Genomic DNA, 23234 nt, shown 5'->3' with positions numbered 1-23234 from the left:
ATAATGTTCAGCAAAAGTCCTCCTAGCCATGACTGCTACCTGCTCCTCCAGGAGGTCATAGGTCCAGGATAACTTCCAGATCATGCACTTAGTCCATCTGGGGCGCTGCAACACCATCCCTAAGCATGGTAAGCTCCTGGATACAAAGAACCTCCTACCCATGGCCACTTCATCTTACCAGAGTTTTCAGAGCCTGCTGTTCCCTATCTAGGTTGCCATGGAGTTCATGCACCATGAAAAAGATGCCAAGGACAGAGATATACAACTAGGTATTGTTAGCATATTGGTGATAACTCATCCCATGGAGATGGATGCTGTCACCCAGCACCTTCTTGTGAATGTCAAAAAGAAGCAAAGAGAACACAAAACCCTGAAGCACCCCATAAAGCAGGAGCCGCAGGCTGGACCTCTTGCTCTTTATCAACATCAATTGGAATTGGTCCCAGAGGAAGGAAGTGAACCAACACAAAACTATGCCCATGACCTGCAACCATGGTCAATGGTATTGAAAGCTGCCAAGGCCTTTGACAATCAAAAAGAGCACTATCACCATTCTGTTTCTACCAGAGATCATCCAAGCATGTGAACAATGGCATTTCCATTCCATATCCAGGCCTGAAACTTGACTGAAAGAGGTCCAGATCATTTGTACTTCGCACCCCTTATTGATCTCAATTTCTAGCTGAACTTCTATCACACCTTATTTTATGGATGTTTCCTTACCCCTGACTTCAACAGTTTCAAATCAGTTCAGCACAAGCCCTGCCTGTTTCTAATCTTGTCTTGTTTATACAGTGGCATGACTAGGTCTCAGTTTAATTAAAAACCTCACTAGCATCTTTTGCAACAAGTACCACTGCAGACATTCGTTACTAAAGAGAGATCCTTCCTAATTGGATAATAAAATAAGTATGATTTCCAAGAAGGAGGAAATAAGCATTTTAGGAAAATTTGTAGACTTGACAAAGTGGAATCAGGCAAAATAAATGAAATTGAGTTATGTTATTTTAACAATCAGGGTTTTCTAAGAACTTCAAGAATTACAGGAAGAAAGTAAATTTATTTACTATGTTTTTAAAATAAATATTTTACAATAATAAAGGATGATTACAATAACTCAATTATGTAAGTTAATGTCTTTTGCATATATATGAAGATTCTCAATCATCCAGAACATGGTTATCCCATGTTCTTTTTCCAAAAGACAACTGGATTTATTTTTTATTTTTTGAAAATGTTTCACTTCTCCTCTAAGAAGCTTTTTCAGTTTTTCTGAAGTTCTTCTTGGATTAAATGGGTAATGATAAAACAATAGAATGGAGCAAATTTTAGAATGGTTTAAGACATATCTGATACACTCTGATTTTTCATTAAAGAAATAAAGCATATTATATTTAGGGGAATGATTCCCAGGTGCATCACTCTATTAAGACCCATGACAAACATCATTTTTATGCTACAGAACATATTTGCTATTGTAGTCTAATACCTTAACAAATACATTATAGACATTTTCAAATGTATTAGCAGTCAATCTAATGAGCCTCACAGTATGTTTCATACAACCTTTTCTTACCATTGTCTTTTTTCCTCCTGGAAACATCAGCGCATTTCTTAAAAACATTAGACACTTATTTTCTAAGAGGCATTTAGAAAACAAGAGGAGCCAGAAGCTTAATTTGCAGCATGCCGGCTTCCGTTTTTTCATTAACAAAAAACTTTTTAAAATTCAGGTAAGACAAAGAGCTTGACAAGAGTGGAATTTGCAGGCATACTGATAGGCATTATTGAGATGCATACGGCTGGAACCACTGCCAAATAAATTCTAATGAGCTTATGCAAAGCTACAGGCAAGGATTCTGCAAGTATCCTGGCTTATCATTGATGTATATACTAATTCAGCCATTCTAATTACTAATTGCTCCTACTATGAGAATGCCAAATGTGCCCTCCTTTATCAAAAGGCTGAAAACTCCTTTACATTAGCCCAAGTGCCTGTTTCTCTATTGTACAGCAATGCATAGTTTGAAACTAGATCACATACTAGAAGTGCAGTGTCTACTGAAATTTCTTGTAAACCTCTCCTTATTACAAGCATTCATCAATTTTTAAGTATGCCCAAAATATTATATAGATACTGTATGAAAGATAATTATTCCAGTATTGAGGGGTCAGCATCTAGTGTTAATTGATGTCGTGGCCCAAAATTCAGATTGTGACTCTGAAGATGCTCTGGCTAAACTGTAGATTGTTGGCCTCAGGAGACACCAAGCCAGGAATGATCTGAGTCTGATCAAATATGGACACCAATGGAATAGCTGGAGTTGTCAGATGATTATACATGGCCTCCAAGCCCTAGGAGAGTAGAGCAAAGAGCAGAGCAAAGATGCTCAATAAGGCTCCTTGCCAAACAAGGAAGTACCGTATTTTTCAGAATATAAGACACACATTTTCCCCCCAAAATAGAGAGTGAAAATCTGGGTGCGTCTTATACACTGAATACACCATTTTTGGCCTACCGAAACCCCACCCCCTTTGCAAAAATGGACGTGCAGAGGGTTTGGGAGGCTTGCAAAGTGCTCCTGGGAGCTAGGGAGGGCAAAAACAAGCCAAAAATGAACTGCTTTTTGCTTATTTTTGCCCCCCCCCCAGCCCCCAGGAGCACTCTACAAGCCTCCCAAAGCCTCTGCATGACTTTTTTTTTTTTTTTGCAAAAAACGAGGCGTGCAGAGGGTTTGGGAGGCCTGTAGAGTGCAAAAACTTTTTTTTTAATATTTACCTCTTCAAAATCATGGTGCGTCTTATGCTCCGGTGAGTCTCATAGTCCGAAAAATACGGTAGCTCTGGTTACAGCCTGATTTAAGAGGCAATCCTTATTCAGATTTCTCCATTGGAAACTGTCAGATGTCCTGCTCTGTTGGTTTGCTCCTGCCCCTGTACTCATGATTCCTGAACCTTGACCTTTGGACTGACTGGCAAACATAACTTGGTTCTCTGAACTGGATTTGACTTCTGTGTGTTTCTACTGAAAATGAAACTATCCAGCAAAGCTTTATTTTCCCAGAGACTCTGTTTTGAATTACATTCCTTTTTTAATCTGCTATTATATACTGGGCCTTGAGTTAAATTGCTATTTTCACCTAGCAAGTGAATGTGTGAGAGTTTGAAACCTGAAATGGGACAATTGATTTCCCTGCTGGAATCTGCATGAAATTCCACATATACTGTACTGGTTTTTTTCTTTAGTATAAATCTTGCTTTTATTTTCATTTGGATGAGGAAAAATGTCTTATGAGGAACTGTTTATTTAAATAAAATTTTATTTTAAAAAACAATAATGATGAAATAAGAGATGGTGTGGGAGGACTCTGTATACAAAGTCTTCCCATTCCTTTTTAAAAAAAAGATTCTTTAATGTTTTAGTAGCATTTTAATTGCTAAGAACTAAGTAGATTGAGTTCAAGAAGGATAAAAGCATATCATTTAATTAGAAGATTTAAAAAAATCCAGTTATTTACTATTATGTAAAACTGAGGAGCAAGTTAATTAAGCAAAGTGAATACTGAAGAGATAATAGAAGTTCATTTCCTGATTTCCTTTCTGTACTTACATCATCTGCCATTTTCCTGATTTATATAAGGAGCAAATTCTACATAAAGTGAATCCAAAAAGTGGAATTTGGCCATCATCAACTTTGGATCTTTTGTAAAAAAAAAAAGATGATGATGATGAAATATTATAAATCATTCAATTTAACTCAAAGACATTTACTCTAGCTAACAATTTCCCTTTGGACACAAAGATAAAATAAGGGTCTACTGTGTGATTTCTCTATATTCTTTGTGTATTCTTTACAATAGAAAAATCAATAGCAAGAAACCAGGCATGGGTATTAAACAATCAACCAGAGAATGGTTGAGCATGGAAAATAAAATATAAAGTTAAATGGGTAAGACTTAATAGGATTGCATTTCCTATATGCTAAAAGAGCTAATTTCACATTTTATTATTTCTACTGAAGAACTATGCTCACTTAAATTCAAATTGAAGCTCATTATATTTGGGGTGATATTGTCAGGTCTGAAAGACCAGGACTACACATTAAAATCAAATTAAAGTGATTTATTGCTGATGCCAATGCACAGGAATCTAGTCAACTAAAGGTTAACACTATCTTGGCCCTAGATAAGGGTTAACAGAATTGAAGAAGGGATGGGCTTAGTCCATTTGTGATAGCATAAAGACTCTAGGCTGATTCCTCTTTTGATGCCATCCCCAGGCTTTGCTACTCCTTCTCCTACAGATATTTAACTCACCATTACAAAGCAACTCCTACCGTAGATGGTTTTGATGTTAATGAAACTTTAGAATTGCATCCATTTTTAAGAAACTGAGAAAAAGAAATGGTGATAGAAACAGAAGCAACCATATAGATATTTTCTACTGTGAAAATATGTCCCCATCAGGTGTTTTTCTTTCTTCACGTATACAAACAAATGCACTAGAAGATCATTTTGCTCTTGTTAATGGGTCTTCTGCAGTAAGAAATATGATAGGAAAAAATGGCATGAATATTCAGATGTTTACAGAAGTTAGACAATCAGTCATTAGCTATTGCACAATAAAAGTTTCATCTCAAAGTTCTCTTGGACTCTGTTAATGTGGACAAAGTATACATTTTTTGTTTTGAATGGAAAGAGAAGTGAAAGTTGCAATGGAACAAACATATAGAAATCCATGTATTTGCCAGTGACGTGCAGTCAAGTGAGGCAGGGGAGGCACAGCCTCACCACTGTCATCATGAAAAGAAAAAAAATGTAAAAGGAAAAAGGCGAGAGCTGAGGTCAGGCTGAGCTAGTTGCTGCCTCACCGTGGATGACTCTGCTTAACTGTTTAAAAAAGCCTCTAAAAAAGCGCCCTCTACTATGAGGCAGGAGAACTGCATGCCTCATCTAGTCTGACTTTAGGCGTTTTTTGATCACTCGAGCAAAGTTAAGCAAGGGTTAAAAGCCTTAAAATTCCTGACATAGGTGAGGCACACAGTTCTCCTGCCTCATAGTAGAGGGTGCTCATTTGGGCGGGGCTTCTTCAGAGGACCCGAGGCGAGTTGAAATCCTCTCTGAAACAGCTGGAAAAGGTACATGTCGGTTGGAGGGAGGGGGAGGAATTCAAACTTCATCCTCCTGGTGCGGGGCTTTGGGCAAAGGCTGGAGGGAAGGACTCTGGCTCGCTTGTGCTCTCCTTCCCCAGTCCCCAAGTGTAGTTTGATTGCAGGCAGAGCCACGTTGCCTTTTCAAACCTGTAATCAGTGAAGCTGGCCTGGATCCTTCTGGGGCTGGGGCAACGTGTGTGTGCTCCAGTATGGCTCTTTGACTGGCTTCCTGCCTCCTCCTGTGGTCTCCTCGCTGGTGCTCTTTCCTCCAATCCAACTTTGTGTGTGCGTGTGCTTGTGCTTGTGTGTGTTTGAGAGAGAGTGAGTGAGAGAGAGGGAAGGGGGTAGGATAGATAATCCAATCCAACTTCTGTGTGTGTGTGTGTGTGTGTGTGTGTGTGTGTTTGAGAGAGGGGGGAGGGAGGGAGAGAGGGAGGAAGGAAGGAGGGGAAGGGAGAAGAAAAAGAAAAAGAAAGGAGCAAAGGAGAAAAACAAATACTGTTGCTTTAAATCGGAACTGAGCATGCCTGGCTGTGGAATTCTGGGAGTTGAAGTCCACAAGTCTAAAAAAATTTGAAACCCACCACTGTGTCAGTGCCTCACCAGCCATAAACCTCACCGCACGTCACTGGTATTTGCCATCATGAATACTGGATAACACGAGTGCTAAAAGATGGAAACTTAATCAGTAGAAGGGGTAAAAAAGAGCTGACCCCAAAAGAAGATTCATGTATAGAAGTAGACAAACACACCCAGAAAGCATTTAGGGGTACCACACTCTGAAAATCTGAAAGTGAGGAAGTAGACCACCAATAGCAATAGCATCTAGACTTATATGCTGCCCCATAGTGTTTTACAGCACTCTCTGGGTGGTTTACAACATTAGCATATTGTCCCCAACAATCTGAGTTCTCATTTTACCAACCTCGGAAGAATGAGTCAACCTTGAATCCATTAAGATTGAACTCCAGGCAGTGGGCAGAATTTGCCTGCAGTACTGCATTCTAACCACTGTGCCATCAGGATAGTTTGTTATTTTGTTATTCATCACTAGGGTCAGCAAGTATCCTTCCAAAGAAACATAAGTAAGTCTTATGCGAACAAATATTCCCTTCTTCTGGAAAAAAACCAAACCCAGGCAAACATTGCTGTTGAAATGTCTAGCCTCTCAGGTAACAATCCCAGTTTGGATATAAAATACAAGCTGATGTAAGGACTGTTTTAGAACAAAAGATCCCCTTCTCTTTTTTTCCTCCTTCTCCCCCAACCTTTTCTCTGAATCTGTGCTCCTCTGCCATTGCTCAAACACCCACATAACTCCTCCTGGTCAAACAAATCTCCTTGCCTATATATCCCACTGCTGCTTGCAATTCTCTATGCCATATTGTTTAGCCTAGGGGTGTCAAACTCAAGGCCCATGGGCTGGACCACAGGGTGCTTAGATCTGGCCCACGGGGCTGCCCTGGAAACAATGAAGGACCGACCCACGGTGCTTCCACCATCAAAAATGGGCTTCTGAACTTTGTTTTTGGCTGCAACAGCCTTCTGCAACCCTCTGCCAGTGAAACTGGAACTCAGGAGGGCCACATGGAGACGCACCCCCCCCCTGAGCTCCATTTTCACTGGCAGAGCGTTGCAGGAGGCTGTTGCAGCCCAAGAAAGAGCTTGAAAACCTGTTTCTTCTGGCAGAACGCTCAGGCCACCACAGGTGCCGGCACAAATGATGTTGACCTGGCCACACCCATCCCGGCCCCCCGAGGGCAAACACAACCCTGATGTGGTCCTCAATGAAATTGAGTTTGACTCCCCTGATTTAGCCCATGGGTGTTCAACCTTATGGCTTGGCTGGAATGTATTGAGTGAAGAGGAATTATCTTGGGCCACATATAAAATCCATAATATAGTTAATGTACTATAGATAAATCACACAATAATGTTACAAGTTTATTATTTTTGTGGGGCTCCATTAGTAGCTAACCAGGGCTGCATGCGGCTGGTGGGCAGTGGATTGGACACATCTGGTTTAGCCTTTCCCACAAACATATGACCAGGCTTTTTGTGGGCTACAGGGAGAAGAATGGGATGGGATGCTGTAGAAAGGCATCAACACAGAAGAAAGCAAAGATAATGGCTGGATGCTCTTATCTGTGTTCTGCCAATTGCTTTGAAGTGAACAAATCAATTAACACTGGCGTGAAACAACAAGAAATAGATTTTACTGTCTTACTATTGTTATGTCTTCCTTTCATAAGTTACAGAGTTCTGATTTTTTTCTGGCTGAAAACAGTGGAGTTAGGCATGATTTCAATTTCATTTATTCCAATGAAATTATAGTAAAAGTCAATTCGTCAGAATCCAATCTTTTGTTTCAAAAAGTTTAAAAATACTTAAGAGGTACATGGAATACAACTTCTTAAACAAATTTCTTTAAAATAGCCGTGTCCAGTCTGGTGCTTTTCAGATATGTTTGTTTATTTGTTGTTTACTAGACTTCTGTTGAATTACCATAATTCCAAATCTAGAAATATTAGTGCTTTTAGAGAGAATCAGACTGAGGAAAATTATTTTTAGAAAAATGTCATTTGACAGAATACAGCTGCTCAAGAACATAAATACACTGTAAAGGTAAAGGTAAAGGTTCCCCTCACACATATGTGCTAGTCATTCCTGACTCTAGGGGGTGGTGCTTATCTCCGTTTCAAAGCCAAAGAACCAGCGACGTCTGAAGACATCTCCGTGGTCATGTGGCTGGCATGGCTAAATGCTGAAGGTGCCTGGAACACTGTTACCTTCCCATCAAAGTGGTCCCTATTTTTCTACTTGCATTTTTACATGCTTTCAAATTGCTAGGTTGGCAGAAACTGGGACAGGTAACGGGAACTCACTCCATTATGCGGTGCCAGGGATTCCAACCGCTGAACCTTTTTGATTGACAAAGTCAGCATCTTAGCCACTGAGACACCACATCCCTAACATACACTGTAGGAAGATACAAACATGCTTGAACATATATGAGCATTTTAACAGAATAACAGAGTCGGAAGGGATCTTGAAGGTTTTTTTATTCCAATCCCCTGATCAAGCAGGAGACCATATACCATTTGCCAACATCTCTCATTATTGTAGAAAAAATGGCAGTAGAGCAAGCATCAATGACTTTAATATTAATGACTCATGGAAACAAAATCTGTTAGGTTTATTCTTTTTATCAAGCATAATAATCAGCCCTTCTGAGAAGTTTGGCATTTGGCTTCTGGTTTGAATGAATTACTAATGAGCACAAAAGCAAATGTTCTTGCATGTGGCAAGGCCTACTATATGTACCAAACAAATTTTGATTGATTACTTTAATATTCCTGGATTACAGTCATAGCAAAAGATGCAATGAAGCTTTGTTATAGAATGATGCAGTAATGGATACAATTATAGTTGAATGGCTCTTTATACTCACATAAACTATCTTTGATGTATATGATGCATCCTATCTTAATGGCTTAAAGTGCAATGTGAAATTTGTCACTATGGTCCACTGAGCAGAAGTGACTCTGAATATAACTTGTGCAGAAAGCCCCTCTCTGTCTAAATAAAAAATTGTTGAGTTGAAATCAGGAAGAACTTTAAGTGGAATGGAACCAAGGAAGAAAGAGGAAAAGAGAGGCCCCTTCATTCCCATATTTAAGTTTGCAATTTTCAGAACCCCCAAAACTAAGTGCAAGACAACATTAAACCAGAAAGGAATTTCTGGTTCTAAAGATCTAGCATTCCGTGAAGGTTATTTTTATTTTCTGTGTGCTATTCAAGATCTTTATTGCTTCTCTGTTTATTTTATTTAAACAAGCTCAGTATTATGTTTAATAGGATCTTAGGATCTCTGTGCAATAGCAATAGCACTTATATACCACTTTACAGTGTTGTGTTTGCAGCGCTCTCTAAGCTGTTTACAGAGTCAGCCTATTGCCCCCAACAATTCGGGTCCTCATTTTACCCACCTCAGAAGGATGGAAGGCTGAGTCAGCCTTGAGCCTGGTGAGATTTGAACTGCCAAATTGCAGGCAGCCGGCAGGCAGCAGAAGTAGCCTGCAGTACTGCACTCTAACCACTGTGCCACCAAGGCTCATAACATCTGCTATATTATTAGATCTGGCCTAGACTTTTCTTCTTTTTTATAACATTCAATGGAAGATTCTTTTAAGACTGTATCCCAGCAGCAGTATATGTTTATTTTCTCCAACTTTGATTGTTTTTGCCTGCGATTATAGCAACAAAACCAACAAAAGAAATGCTTGCTATTTTTCCCTGCGTTTTTTTTAAGAATTATGTTTTGCTTATGAGATGATTTGTCTCTGAAGCAGGAGGCCTGGTTTCTCTCGAGTTCTACCTTAAAGTGGGTCTAGAATAGTTCTTCCTAGTATCAATAGACTTAAGACATTGCCTTTGGGCTAAAAAGAAAAGCATAAAAAGGTGTTAGATTTTGGTACAGGAAATCTTGGCTCAGATTCTAACTTAGTAATGGAGTTCCCTAAGAGCTTAGAGAAACAAACCATTTCTCATAATGAAGGAATCATTAAACAAAAAATAATTGTAATACAATTGGCTGGCTACTGTGAGAACTGGTACTTGAACTGCTTACATTATGGTCTAATATGCAGTTTCTATTCTATGACACTGCAACAAATTTAAAAACCAACACATCCCAAAATGCAAATCCTGAAAAGTATTTTCTTTGCTGCATTTATAGCCCACTTTTTCTGGGAGTTCAAGAAAGTTTTTTATGGGGAATTTGTTTGGGAATTTCCTGTAATATTATCCTTACCACAGCCCTGTGAATTGGTTTGGCTGGGGGAAAATCAGTCCAGAGTTATCAAGTGTGCTCTATGGCTGAGTGGGAATCTCAAACAAGATCTCCCCAGCCTATGTCCTGCTTCTACTACATCAGTGATGGAATATAACACCATTCCCAACCTATTTGCAGGAAATAATGGGAGTTCTGCTCTAATGCATTTCAAAAGCACCAAACTGGATAAAGCTTTTAACAACAACAATACAAACAAAAATGTTGGCAAAAGCATCAACAATAACAGATAGGGGAAGAATTCTTATTTCTTTCTTAATATTGGCAATGTGTTATATGCATTGTAGAGAGTAGCAGGTTCTTGGCACTCAGTGTAAAGTATCATACGAAATGCAGGAAAGAAAGAAAAATATATGTATCATTAAGAATGTTCATCTTTCAACTATTGTTATTGAACATAGCAATTGATAACATTCTGTTAGTTCTGTTTAATGCCATGTTTCCCTATGTGGGTAGAAACCACAAATGAATAAATCTAATACATATATTTCAATTAATCTAAAGCAGCAGGATGTTTAGGAAAATATTTGATGAAGCCAATCCTGATAATCTACTAGTACATGCTTGCGTTTAAAATATATCTGATAGAAACTGGAAAGATGATTGCAAATAGGTTCCTACTTAGATGAGACAGGAAAGCACGTAGCACCTTTAGCAGTGAATTATGCATTGTAATTCTAGTACAGAAAGGGTTAAATTGATAAATTAAAAGTAATTGTGAGCTGCAAAAACTACCTGGTGCACCAATTAATTGTTGGTGGCTTATGGAATGGTGGCAACAAAGATGCTGGTAACATCAGTAATGAATAGAGGTGTTGGAAGCATTCAGAAATGGTGAATTGTTCTTGCAGGCAGCAATATTTGGCAACGGTGAATTCATTGAGTTTTCAAAGAATGCTGACGAAAGATGTTAAAGAAAATGAAGGTCTTTTTTGAGTTCTATCACATTCTATAAGAGAATAGAGCCTCTCTTATCTTTAGCTGTATGACTGAAACTCTTTGGAAGATCCTGTTGGAAAAGCCAATTAAAATGGAAAGAAGGAAAGAAGGAAGGAAGCTCTTATCTTGCAAAAGCTTGCACTAGTTGACGCAAACTTGTAAATGATTATGAAGATCTTGTAGGAAATGATTCTACACAGAAAACACCAACATCCTTCTTTGGTGGCTTTTGGACCGCACCCAGCTTTTGGATCACACTCAGGAATCTTGCCTCAGTCTGCATTGGGGTCAAGAAGGTTTTATTAACCAACAAGGGCTAGAATCACTTTTGGGTCATTATCCTTCTTCTTTCTCCTCAACCTCTCTCTTCACGTCTCCCAGCAATCTCCTCCCTCTGAACAGCACAATAGCTCCCTTTTTTAGTCTTTGAGAAAAGTAGGTTATCTCTTCTGCTCCCAGCCTATGTTATCAGCAATATGTACCTTTGCAAGCTCATGGCAGGATGTCAGTCAGCTACATATTGTCACTCTTCCCCTTTAATCTTCTCCATTCCTTCTACTGGCTTCATTAATCTCTGTCTTGCAGATTGCAATATCTGGGTCAATTCAATTATCTAGACAGAAAACCAGCACCTTGGTGCTGTTTCCCTGATTGATGCTGGACTACAAAGATATATGGGTGCACGGTAAGATACTTGCGGTTAAGCTTTCTGTTAGTGCCTTTCATTTTTTGTAACCCAACTGATAGGTGGTAGTTGATGATCCAGTGACTTCATGACCCTACAAGTAAACTTTGAAGCTTCCCACTTCCCATTTCACAGTGCAAGCCTCTTTCTTTATGGTACTGTAGAATCTTTCCCAAGGAAAGAACGTTTTTGAAAGACAAAAATGTAGATGTTACATATCTTCTTCAAACTCTTGCACAAATCCTCATTAGATTGATCAACATCAAAATAAATTGAAAATTGAAATTGGACCCTTTTAACTTTTAACTCTTCAAAGCTTTTTCATATTTAGGAGTCTTGAGCTCATTTTTTTAAAAAAGTAAGTCCACCTTTCTTGTCGTCATCTTTTACCTCATTCTTTTTGTCAGGGGTATTGATATCTTCTTATTTGTGAAAGTAATTTTTAATTTTTTTTAATCAATACAGTACTTTGCTATACTTCTGAATAATTATGTGGTTCATACAGTTTTCTTTGCTATATTTCTATGATACACTTCCTAACTGAAGTGACAGTCTTTTCCTTCATCTTTTTTATATGTATTTGGTATATATTCAAGATCTTTTCAAAATCACAGATGCAAATGTGATGACTGTGTTTTAGTTACATTGATGCTCACCGGTTTATATACATATACACATACACATATACTGTACATATACATATACGTACATATGCATATACATACACATACACACATACATATATATACATGTTTAATTTTAAAATTAATATTACCCTTGATTTTCAAGATGAGACAGAATATTAAAACAATGTAAGTTGAGATATTTAATTAGCAGTTCTTATACATTAAAATGTATAAGAAAGCCCATTCTTCATAGTTTTGATGTTAGCCTTAAAAATCTAATACAATTTTTTAGTAAATTCAATAGGGAACAAATTTTCAGATCAAGTCATCAGCATTCTGTATAACACTTAGTGCAATTTCTTTCTTGAGCCCATCTTCCTGCAGGATGCAAAGGTTATTTTTGATGTGTAGTATGGTTGTACTTCTTTTGAAAAATTGAATATAAAAATGGGGACAGTTTCTGTGAGAATTTACGTGCCATATATTCACACATGAACCCATTTTGTTTTGTGAACTACTGTTCAGCCATCCTTTCTGCATAACCCTTCTGGTCATTGTTGGCATTCTGTTCTTCACCTTGGCAACAATAGAGTCTCTTGGGGCAGATAGGCTGCTGTCAGGGGCTCACCATAGAAACAGCCTGTCAAGAGGGAATACTAAGAAAATTTCATCATGTTCCTAATGATGGGAACTCCCAGATGAATGAAGAAATCAGATGAAGGGAAGTGAAATGATAGCCTAGCTTGAAGCAAATGCTGTTGCAAATCTCATGAGAAATAAGGCAGAAATGGAAGCAACAGGTACTCTGTTTCTGGAGAAGGGATTGTTATAGACTCCATGCAACTCAGCCATAAGAAGCCTGTTAGGCAAGGTTGAGATTGACTGTGGGGTATATGGGTCACCTGTCAATATTAGCTTTCATTAAAAATATAATAGCAGTAATTATTAGAAATTAGTACTTTGCTTAAAAACACACCTGAACAAGATTCTTCCATCAGATTCTAGTATCTCAGCTCCTTTCGATCACTGCAAGATGATCTGTCTGCACTCTTCAGAACATTTGCTTTTTCTTTTCCATCAGTTATACTGATTACATGGAATCAAGTCTCATGTTAGGTTAACATGTACATAAGCCCCACAAACCTAGATCTATTTCAGACCAATGGGAAATTTCCAGATTAAGAATTTGCCTTAATATGTCTGTTCCAAAGCAAGGCTCATCTCCAAAAAAGATAGCCATATTAGTCTATTTCCCCATTGTTGAGCTAAAGAGCAACCATTCCTTCTGTCAGCACAATACAGGATTTGCTGTCATGATCACCAGTTCCTATCTTGCAAGTCCCCAATCAAGTGATGTTGTTCTGATAAATTTTCAGGACATCATTCTTAGGACAGCACAGTGATCAAACCTGAGACTACCACATTTATAGGGAAAAGATTCCACATATACCATTTCAGAATTATATTAATACAAAATTACATAAAAACATCTTTCTTTTCCCCCACATTGTGCGTGTGTGTGCGTGTGTGTTTCTGTTGGAATAATAGAGGTGGAAGGGGCCATTTAGCCTATGAAGCAATGCAAGAATCCAAATTAAAATACCTGAGAAAGGTGCCTTCATTTGAACACATCCAATGAACCTGAGGCTGCTCCCTCTCTGTGTAAGTAATTCATTCTCAAATTGCTCTTAAGAATTTCTTTTCTAGCATTCAGTTGGAATGTGATTTCACATAACTTGAACCTATTATTCTGTGTCCTGTACTCTTGAACAAGAGAGAATTGGTCTTGATTGTCTGTATAATGTTTTTAGGAATATGAAGATTTCTGTCTCTCTGTCTGTCCATCTCTCCATCCATCATCACTTAGTCATCTTTGCTCTTGGTTAAATGTACTGTAATTTGCTCATGATTTGGAAATTATACTTCTGTTGATGAAGCCTGAAATGATATTTTCCTTCTTTTCACATCACACTGGTGGCCCATATTCAGCTTGCAAATAAGGTGCTACAGTATTCCTAATCTACTATTTTTGCAAGTGCTAATACCAAGTGAGGTATTCTCCATACTACCGATATATGAGAAAGCATGAGGTCAAGCATTTGATAAAAAATGTTGTAGTTTCCTGTTTAATTGCATTCCAATAGTTAGTTCCATCTATTTCTTCAGTCTCTCAATGTCATTTTGATTTTTATCTCCTAGATTATTATCTATCACATCCAGTTTATGTGTCATTAGCAAATTTGACAAGCTTTATTTCCACTTACAGTATATTTCCAAATCTTTAATGACATGTGGAAGAGAAGAGAATCCAAGGCTAAGCTCTGTGATACTCCACTTGATGCATCTTTCCTATCTGTTGAGTAGACTTTAATAAAGTTTTGCATGTGTCTGTGGAAAGGGTAGGGTACAAAGTGAAATATCTTTCAATTTCAAGCAAAGAAGAAATTTTTAAAAACCACTCTACTATTATAGGTTCCTGGGAAGGGTAAGAGAATCTGAAGATGAGAAGAATGTCAGCTTAATTTGATGAACAAATGGAAATGGAAGGTGGGACACAATGCCCTCTGGAGTAAGGAAGGGGAAAGAATAGTGAGGAGTAAGGAAGGGGAAAGAATAGTGAGGTGATATAAGGGTTGAAGTTGGCAAGATGGGAAGTAATGGAGTCCCAAAACAGACAGAACTGTTATGCAAATATGAAAACGATGAAGATATGTCACCTGTGATTCAGGCTGGGAAAAAGCCAATAGTGGAAAATGTTCAGGACTCATGTATCATCTGTGTGCTGGGTTTGATTCCTGAATTCTGCAATAGATAGATATTTTGTGTACATATAACATTTATTCTCTGCAAAGAAATAACTTATCCACATTGATACTTTGACATTTCTGCTGTCAGCTAGTTAGAGATCTGAATTTTTTTGACAAACCTTGAAAACCCAATTCAACCTCCAAGCACACTCTATGCTCATTTAATTATCATGCTTACACTTAAACTAATCAGCATGTCATGGGGTACTTTGTCAAACACTTTGTTGAAATCAAAGTATTGTGTGTTTATAGCATTCTCACAATCTACTAAAGAAGTTACTCAATAAAAAAATCTGGCAAGATTTCTTGACAAATCTTTGGCGACTTCTGGGGAACAAATCTCTATAGTGACCTAAAGGAAGAGATTAGCTCAAATCTCCCAAAATATACTTCTTGTTCCTTGAATTTGGGGTGGCAAAGCATTAAATATTTTATGCACCCAAAAACCTAGGGAAGTTCCCAAATAGAGATGTCACATGGGCAAACTAAGTTGTGCAATTATTATACGAGTTCCTTCATTTTCAGCCATCTACAATTCTGAAATCATTTTGAAGGGTAGCCCCATGTACAGTTCATTGTAGTAGTCAAATTAATGCCATAAGAGCATGTGTGGCCACAATTGGCTTACAAGAGAAAATTATGCAGAGGTCTCAACCTATTTTTCCTAGTCCAGGAAACTTGCAGACGGAGAATCTGATCAACCTGGATATTGCAACTCCTTCCTTCCTCCAGAATCAATTGGTTTGATTTAGTTTAATAAAAAGAAGGGCCAGGGATGACATGATAGCAGTGTTCCAATATCTAAGAGGCTGCCACAAAGAAGAGGGGATCACTCGATTCTCCCAAGCACCTGAAGGCAGGTCAGGAAGCAATGGATGGAAACTAATCAAGGAAAGAACCAACTTAGAAATAAGGACACATTTCCTGACAGTTAAAACAATCAATGGAAATGCTTGCTATCAGAAGTTGTGGGTGTTAGATATTAACATATATCGGGATAAGTCTTCCCTCTGGTCCGCTCCTACAGCGGGAAACAGGTATCCCTCTGATTGGTCGAGGGGCGTGCCCAATCCCTATAAAAGGGGAACCCTCCGACTACCAAAGAAGCTGGATCACTATTATTACTAATAAAGAGCTGTTAAGTCACTTCGTGTCCGCAGTCTGTCTCTCGTTGCCCAGATCTAACATTGGCGACGAAGGTGGGATCGAGAGACAGATAGGACGAAGAACGCTACCTCCAGAATCTCCGGATTTGATCCAGCCCAGGAATTCGGCAGCAATTCCGACAGCCATCTCAGATCACCGCAGCGCGGCAAATTCAAACAGAGAAGATGGTGATGCATGCTCCCCCCGCTCCTTTCGACCCAGCAAACGACGAATGGGAAGCCTTCATGATTCGTTTCGAGTGTTTCCTCGAAGCGAACGAATACACGGGGATCACCGATGCGAGGAAGAAAAACATCTTCCTCGGCTACTGCGGAAAAGAAGTCTTCAATACGGCCAGAGACCTCACCGCGCCTACTCCAATACAAGCAGTATCGTGGACAACGTTGCAACAGACTCTGCAAACTCACTACGCGCCAAAACCTTCCCGCCATGTCTGCCGCAAAGAATTCAACATGAGGACTCAGAAGGCGGGAGAATCCATTAATCAATATGTTGCAGCCCTACGAAAAGCAGCAGCTCACTGCGAATACAGGGATCTGGAAGAACACATATTAGAGCAACTCATCTGTGGGTTAAGAGACATTTCGCTGCAAAAGAAGCTGTTGGCAAACCCGAATTTAACCCTACAGACAGCGTTAAACGAAGCAAGAGCGTCAGAATCAGCGGAGAAATCATCTGTAACCATACAACGAGGGGCCAACATAAACCAGCCAGCAGCAAGGCAAACCAGAGTGCACTACGAGGACGCAAGCCCTGACTACGAGAATCCCGAGTTCGAGGACAGTCACCTGATGCAGAGCAGTCACTTGAGGCCTGGGGGGAGACCCGGATCCCGTTTGCCGCCCTGCGCAAGTTGCGGAGGGAATCACCCCAGGTCTACTTGTAGGTTCAGGAACGTTGTTTGTTCGCATTGCAACAAACTTGGGCACATCGCACGAGTGTGCCGGAGCGGAGTCCCTGCCTCACGGCAGCCACCCATGTACCGCCAACAGAAGCCCAACCCAGGGGCTTGGCGAAATCAAAAAGGGCGCCCAGAGAGAAATCCACAAGTGTTTACCCAGAGAGAACATTTCCAAAGAGCTGAACGAGCGTATCCCCAGAGAGATTACTCACAAGGAGTTGAGCGAGCGTATCCCCAGAGAGAATACACACAAAGAGCTGAACGAGCGTTCTATCAAGACGCTCAACGAGAGTATTTTCAGGATGTAGACGATGAGATAGAGTTGACCCAGAGAGAGGAGTTGCGAACGTATCTCACCACAATACATCAAGTCCGCCCTAAGCGGCCCAAAAGGCTGAGAGTCACAGTCCTCTTGGAGGGCTCACCCTGCGAGCTAGAAGTCGACACAGGATCGACCCTGACGATCATTTCATGGGCATCCATGAAACAGGCTATCCCTAGCCTCAGAAAGAGCCAACTACACGCTCCAGACGTCCTGCTACGAGACTACCAGGGGAACCAAGTCCCCATCGTGGGCCAAGGCACATTCCACATCCGTTTCAAGGACATCGAAGCCCAGCTGCCCGTGACCATCGCCAGCGCGCCATTGCAGAACCTTCTGGGGCTTGATTGGTTTGAAGCCCTGGGGTTAGAAGTCACCGGGATCAACGCCGTAAGAAACAGCAGCGCTGAACAGATTTTTAAGGAATTCGAGGATGTGTTCAGCCCCGGTCTTGGTAAGTATGTGGGTAAACCAATATCATTCAATTTAGACCCTAAAGTGGCGCCAATCCGACTTAAACCGAGACGAGTGCCTTTTGCACTCCGCCCTAAAATAGACAAAGAGATAGATAAGTTAGTGGAGCAAGGAATCCTTGAGCCAGTAGATCACGCGCGCTGGGAAACGCCCATCGTGACCCCAGTCAAGCCAGACGGATCAGTCCGCATCTGCGCGGACTATAAGTGCACAATTAATGTCGCGCTACAACAGAGCGCATATCCTGTGCCAGTAGTACAGCACTTATTGCACTCGTTGGGGCCAGGAAAGGTATTCGCAAAGTTAGACATGGCACAAGCTTACCAGCAACTGCCAGTTGATAGCGCCACAGCGGAGGCCCAAACGATAGTGACGCATAGAGGAGCATTCAAATGCAACCGGCTACAATTCGGCGTTAGCATTGCCCCAGGATTGTTCCAGAGCGTCATGGAACGACTGTTGCAAGGGATACCAGGAGTCGTCCCCTATTTTGACGACATCTTGGTGTCAGCTGCAAACGAGGAGCAATTAAACAAAAGAGTCAGATCTGTTTTGGCCAGAATCAGAGAAAAGGGTCTCCGCCTTAAAAAAGAAAAATGCCAAATTAACGTGCCTAGCGTAGAATTCCTGGGTTATAGAATCGATGGTCAGGGAATACACCCCACTTCAAAGAAAATTAAGGCGATCCAGGACGCCCCCACACCACGAAATCAGACCGAGTTGCAGGCCTTCCTCGGATTACTTAACTTCTACAGCGTTTTTCTGAGACAGAAGGCGACCGTTGCTGAGCCACTACACCGTCTACTCCAGAGGAACGCACCATGGAAATGGGGACGATCCGAAGCTGCAGCTTTCGCCGGAGTAAAGCGTCTACTCACCACTGACTCATTGCTTGTTCAATACAGCCAGACCCTACCGCTGGTATTGACCTGCGACGCATCACCTTTCGGAGTTGGAGCAGTCCTCAGCCACAGGATGCCCGACGGAAAAGAAGCACCCATCGCGTTCTACTCCAGAACTCTTTCATCGGCCGAAAGAAATTACAGCCAAATGGACAGGGAAGCGCTGGCTGCCGTCGCGGGAGTAAAGCGTTTCCACGAATACCTCTACGGCCGCGATTTTCAACTGATCACAGATCATAAACCGCTGTTGGGACTTTTGGCGGGAAACCGCCCCACTCCGGTCTCCCTTTCTCCTCGCATGACCAGGTGGACTGTTTTCCTGGCTGCATATTCATACAAATTGATACATCGACCGGGCTCCACTCTTGGACACGCAGACGCACTCAGCCGTTGCCCATTACCTGACATTCTGCCAGACCCCACTCCAGAAGTACCGGTATTGCTCATTGACTGTTTGGATTCAGGACTGGTTTCTTCCTACGATGTTGCAAGGTTCTCCTCTAAAGACAATTTAATAAAACAAGTTCAAACTTGGGTTTGGAGGGGGTGGCCAAAGGGAAATGTGGGCCCGGAATTCAAAATGTTTTGGTCGAAACGGGACGAGCTCTCAGTACTACAAGGATGTTTGTTGTGGGGGGATCGAGTTGTTATTCCGCATGCTTTACGTAAAAATGTATTAGATGCTTTACATATGGGTCATCCGGGGATTGTTAGAATGAAGGCGTTAGCAAGAAGTTACGTGTGGTGGCCAAACATGGACAAAGAAATAGAGGAGTGGGTGGCCACTTGTGACCCATGCCAGGAATCGAGACCAGCACCCCCGGAAGCGCCCGCCACAGAATGGGAGAAACCCAAAGCACCCTGGTCGCGAATACACATCGATTTCGCAGGGCCATTCCAAGGTCAGACTTTCCTTATAGTTGTGGATGCATACTCAAAGTGGCTAGATGTAGTCCTAATGACTTCAACCACGGCAGAGGCAGTCATAAAGGTTCTACGGCGACTCTTCGCCACCCATGGCCTGCCAGATCTCCTCGTATCCGATAACGGGCCCCAATTCACGGCCATGCACTTTGAAACATTTTTAGCAGGGTTGGGAATCCGGCATGCCCTCATCGCGCCATTCCACCCAGCATCAAACGGACAGGCGGAGAGAATGGTGCGATTCGCAAAAGAGGCCCTCGCCAGGATGGGTCCAGGTGATTGGCAAACACGCATTGACCATTACCTCCTCATTCAACACATTACCCCGAGCGCAACGACGGGTAGGAGCCCCGCTGAACTACTCATGGGCCGTCGCCTACGATCTCACCTAGACCGGCTCCATCCGAATTACTCTGCCACGGCTCCCCCAGACTCTACAAGTAAGGTCCGGTCTTTCAGAGTAGGGGATTCAGTATACGCTCACAACTACACGGGGGGAACATTATGGATGCCGGCAAAGGTCATAGGCATCACGGGCCCACGATCGTATTTGCTAGAGCTAGAAGATGGGCGGAATTGGAAAAGGCACATCGATCAACTGCGGGGTCGCCTAGCACACTCCAACCTTAGAAATGAAGACGAAAGTTTCCTGTCTACGGAAAGTCAGCCACAAGAAAACCCCAGCATAGGAAACAACGACGCCGGCGAGCCAAGCGTGGAACAAGACTACACACACGTAACAGAGAAACCCCCAGACAGCGCAGCCGAACAAACTCCTGAACGCCCGAGCAACGAAGGCACAAGACCTCCAGAACAGGAAATAGAAAAAGCACCCGATCCTGCAACTACTTCAAACCAACCCGCACCCAGTCCTGCAACCACTTCAAGCCAACCCGAACTACGACGTTCCTCCCGAGCAAGACAAACACCCACCTACCTAAAAGATTATGTTACCTACCGCAACGTCCCATCTAGGAGGGGAGGGGTGTTAGATATTAACATATATCGGGATAAGTCTTCCCTCTGGTCCGCTCCTACAGCGGGAAACAGGTATCCCTCTGATTGGTCGAGGGGCGTGCCCAATCCCTATAAAAGGGGAACCCTCCGACTACCAAAGAAGCTGGATCACTATTATTACTAATAAAGAGCTGTTAAGTCACTTCGTGTCCGCAGTCTGTCTCTCGTTGCCCAGATCTAACAGTGGGTACTCCATCATTCGATATTTCTAAGAAGAGACTGGACAGCCACTTCTCTGGAATAGTATAGGATCTCCTGATAGAGCAAGGAGTTGGACTAGAAGACCTCCAAGGTTCCTTCCAACTCTGTTCTTCTGGTTTTTAAATCTATAACCAGTCTATCTTATAAAGCCTAAATTGGCTTCACCCCATCCAAACTCAGCCTTCCAGCTACCAGGACAGCAAAACTTTGATCACATCTTTTCTTGGGGTGGATGGAGATGATGCCCTCAGTAAGGAGGGACAGGCCAAACTCTGCAGCATCTTACATCAGAGTAGAGGTTGTCAAGGCAAATGGGTCTATTATTGACATCTCAAGGCAAATCTATGATCGCACAATGATGTTGATGAGCCCCTAACTACTACAGCAAGAGCAAGGCCACACTGCTGTCATCTCCAGCCCAGAGTTAGTATTCAATCATCCTTAACTCTATTACAACGTTACAGTATTCCTTCCCCACCTCTCCCTTCTTAACTGAGACCGTTCAAGGACAGCCTCAAGGTAAGCATCCTCGGTTAGTTTTTATCTTTTATGATCTTACAGAGAATTCCAGTGAAGGTAGTGACTTGAAACAGAGGCAGTAAAGTCAGGAGGGGGCGATTGGGATATTTCTTGCCCGTTGAGTTTTCTTGCAGATTCTTCCCGGGGCTACGCTCGCCAACGGCGTCGGCCCGCGGTCCAGCTCTCCACTGCTTAACTTTTCGCCCAGGGTCCGAGCAGGGTGTGTGTGTGTGTGTGTGTGTGTGTGTGTGTGTTGTGTACCCGCATATATACAAGCGTTGGCAACTTTTGATGGAGACCAGTTGACGCTTCAGCCGTCGAGGGCTGTTGGCGAGTCCCAACTTCATCGAAACGATACCCGGCTGCCCCTTCCCGTGTCCTCCCGCTCGAGCACGAGCCACCAAAGGGCATGTTTGCTCCGCCGAGATGCTCGGCCGGTTCGAATGGCGACGGCGGCAGAAGTTTTCCCCTCAGCCGCGGAGCAAGAAGCGGAGGCGCGGGACGGACGCGAAGGACGCAGCCCCGCCACTGCACCAACCTGCAGGCTGGTGGAATCCGTGGGATGGGAGGGGGCGCGCGCCCCTCAGCTCCCCGTGGCCGCCGCTGCCTGCGTCCCTCCCTCCTTCCTTCCCTCCCTCCCGCCTCGGCCCCTCCCTCCTTTCTTCCCTGCCCGCCCGAGAATGTGTGTAGCCGCTCTCGGATTTCCCCTCCTTTGCTCGAGCTTCTGTCAGCAGCCAGTGCCGCAAAGAGCTAGTTAGGGCTGCGCTGGCAGCGAACTGCAGCTCGGCGGGAGCCAGAGGCTCCTGCCCCAGCTGAGGCTCCCCTCCGGCTCCTTTTCCCCACTGGGCACTTCGGTACGCCGTTTCCCTCGAGCCTGCCTGTCTTTTGCCTCCGTCGGGTTCCTCCCCCCACCCTCCCCGCGCGCGCCTCCTCGTCGTCGGCGCTTTGTTCTTAAACCCAGCCGCCCGCTCGCCGCCTTTCCTCGCGGCTCTCCTCCTCCCTGTGCCTTCTTTGGGTCCGCCGTGGACTTTGCCTTGTCATGTCAAGATGGAAGGCAGGAGCGAGTGGCTCGCCTCCTCGACCCGCCCTGAAGGCTTCGAGCAGATGAGGCTGAAGAGCAGACCCCGGGAACCCTCGCCCAGCCTGACCCGAGTGGGCTCCAACTTCTACAGCGCCGTCAAGCAGCAGGACTACAGTGCCAGCGTCTGGCTGAGAAGGAAAGACAAATTGGAGCATGTAAGCCACTTTTCTTGCTCTCTCCTGAAACGCTCGGTTGATCGCCGTTTCCTTTCAAATCCTTCTTTCCATAAGCCCGCCAGGCGGGTTAATCGACCCATTTTACAGGTGTGAAAGCTGTGAGCCGGAGCGGAAACTTCTTGGCGACTTGCGGCGTTTTGGGCTGAGGGACAATTGGCACCCAGGACTCATAGACGTGCTCGTGAAGTCAGGATGAGACTAGCTTTTTACTTCGATTACTACAAGACCAACTTGATATCTACACTACCCCTCAACCTAGGTTGCCCCTACTTAAACCTACCTCCCAAGAATACCTAAAGTGGAATGAAAAAACATAGTATTTGGGGGAAGCATTTAAATGACAATCCCATGTATGTTGATTGGGGAGCATGTCCCACCTGGATTTACTTCCAAATAAACATATATAGGATTGCATGTGATGTAAATATACTTTATCCAGTATGATGCCCAAATAGTTAGGCCATTATTCAGTCCTCTCACAAATGCAAA

General features: G+C 42.5%; 1 protein-coding gene across 3 annotated transcripts in view; it reads left to right on the top strand.

Annotated features, from left to right (window-relative positions):
- PLD5 (phospholipase D family member 5) overlaps positions 1–23234 on the top strand; it is a 121354-nt gene that overhangs the window by 12681 nt on the left and 85439 nt on the right. The window contains exon 1 of one of the 3 annotated variants that reach the window (XM_081945605.1): positions 22498–22724. The exons of the other annotated variants lie outside the window; for them this stretch is intronic. Coding sequence (XP_081801731.1) covers positions 22536–22724 — 189 coding nt within the window. The 5' untranslated portion in view covers positions 22498–22535. Of the gene's footprint in view, positions 1–22497; positions 22725–23234 lie in introns of those variants that run through there. 3 annotated transcript variants of the gene reach the window in all.

The sequence above is a fragment of the Natrix helvetica genome, assembly GCF_964273705.1.
Source record: "Natrix helvetica genome assembly, chromosome: 2".
Taxonomy (NCBI): domain Eukaryota; kingdom Metazoa; phylum Chordata; class Lepidosauria; order Squamata; family Natricidae; genus Natrix; species Natrix helvetica.
Note: the sequence above shows the minus strand (reverse complement) of the source record. Positions and strands in the feature narration are given on the sequence as shown.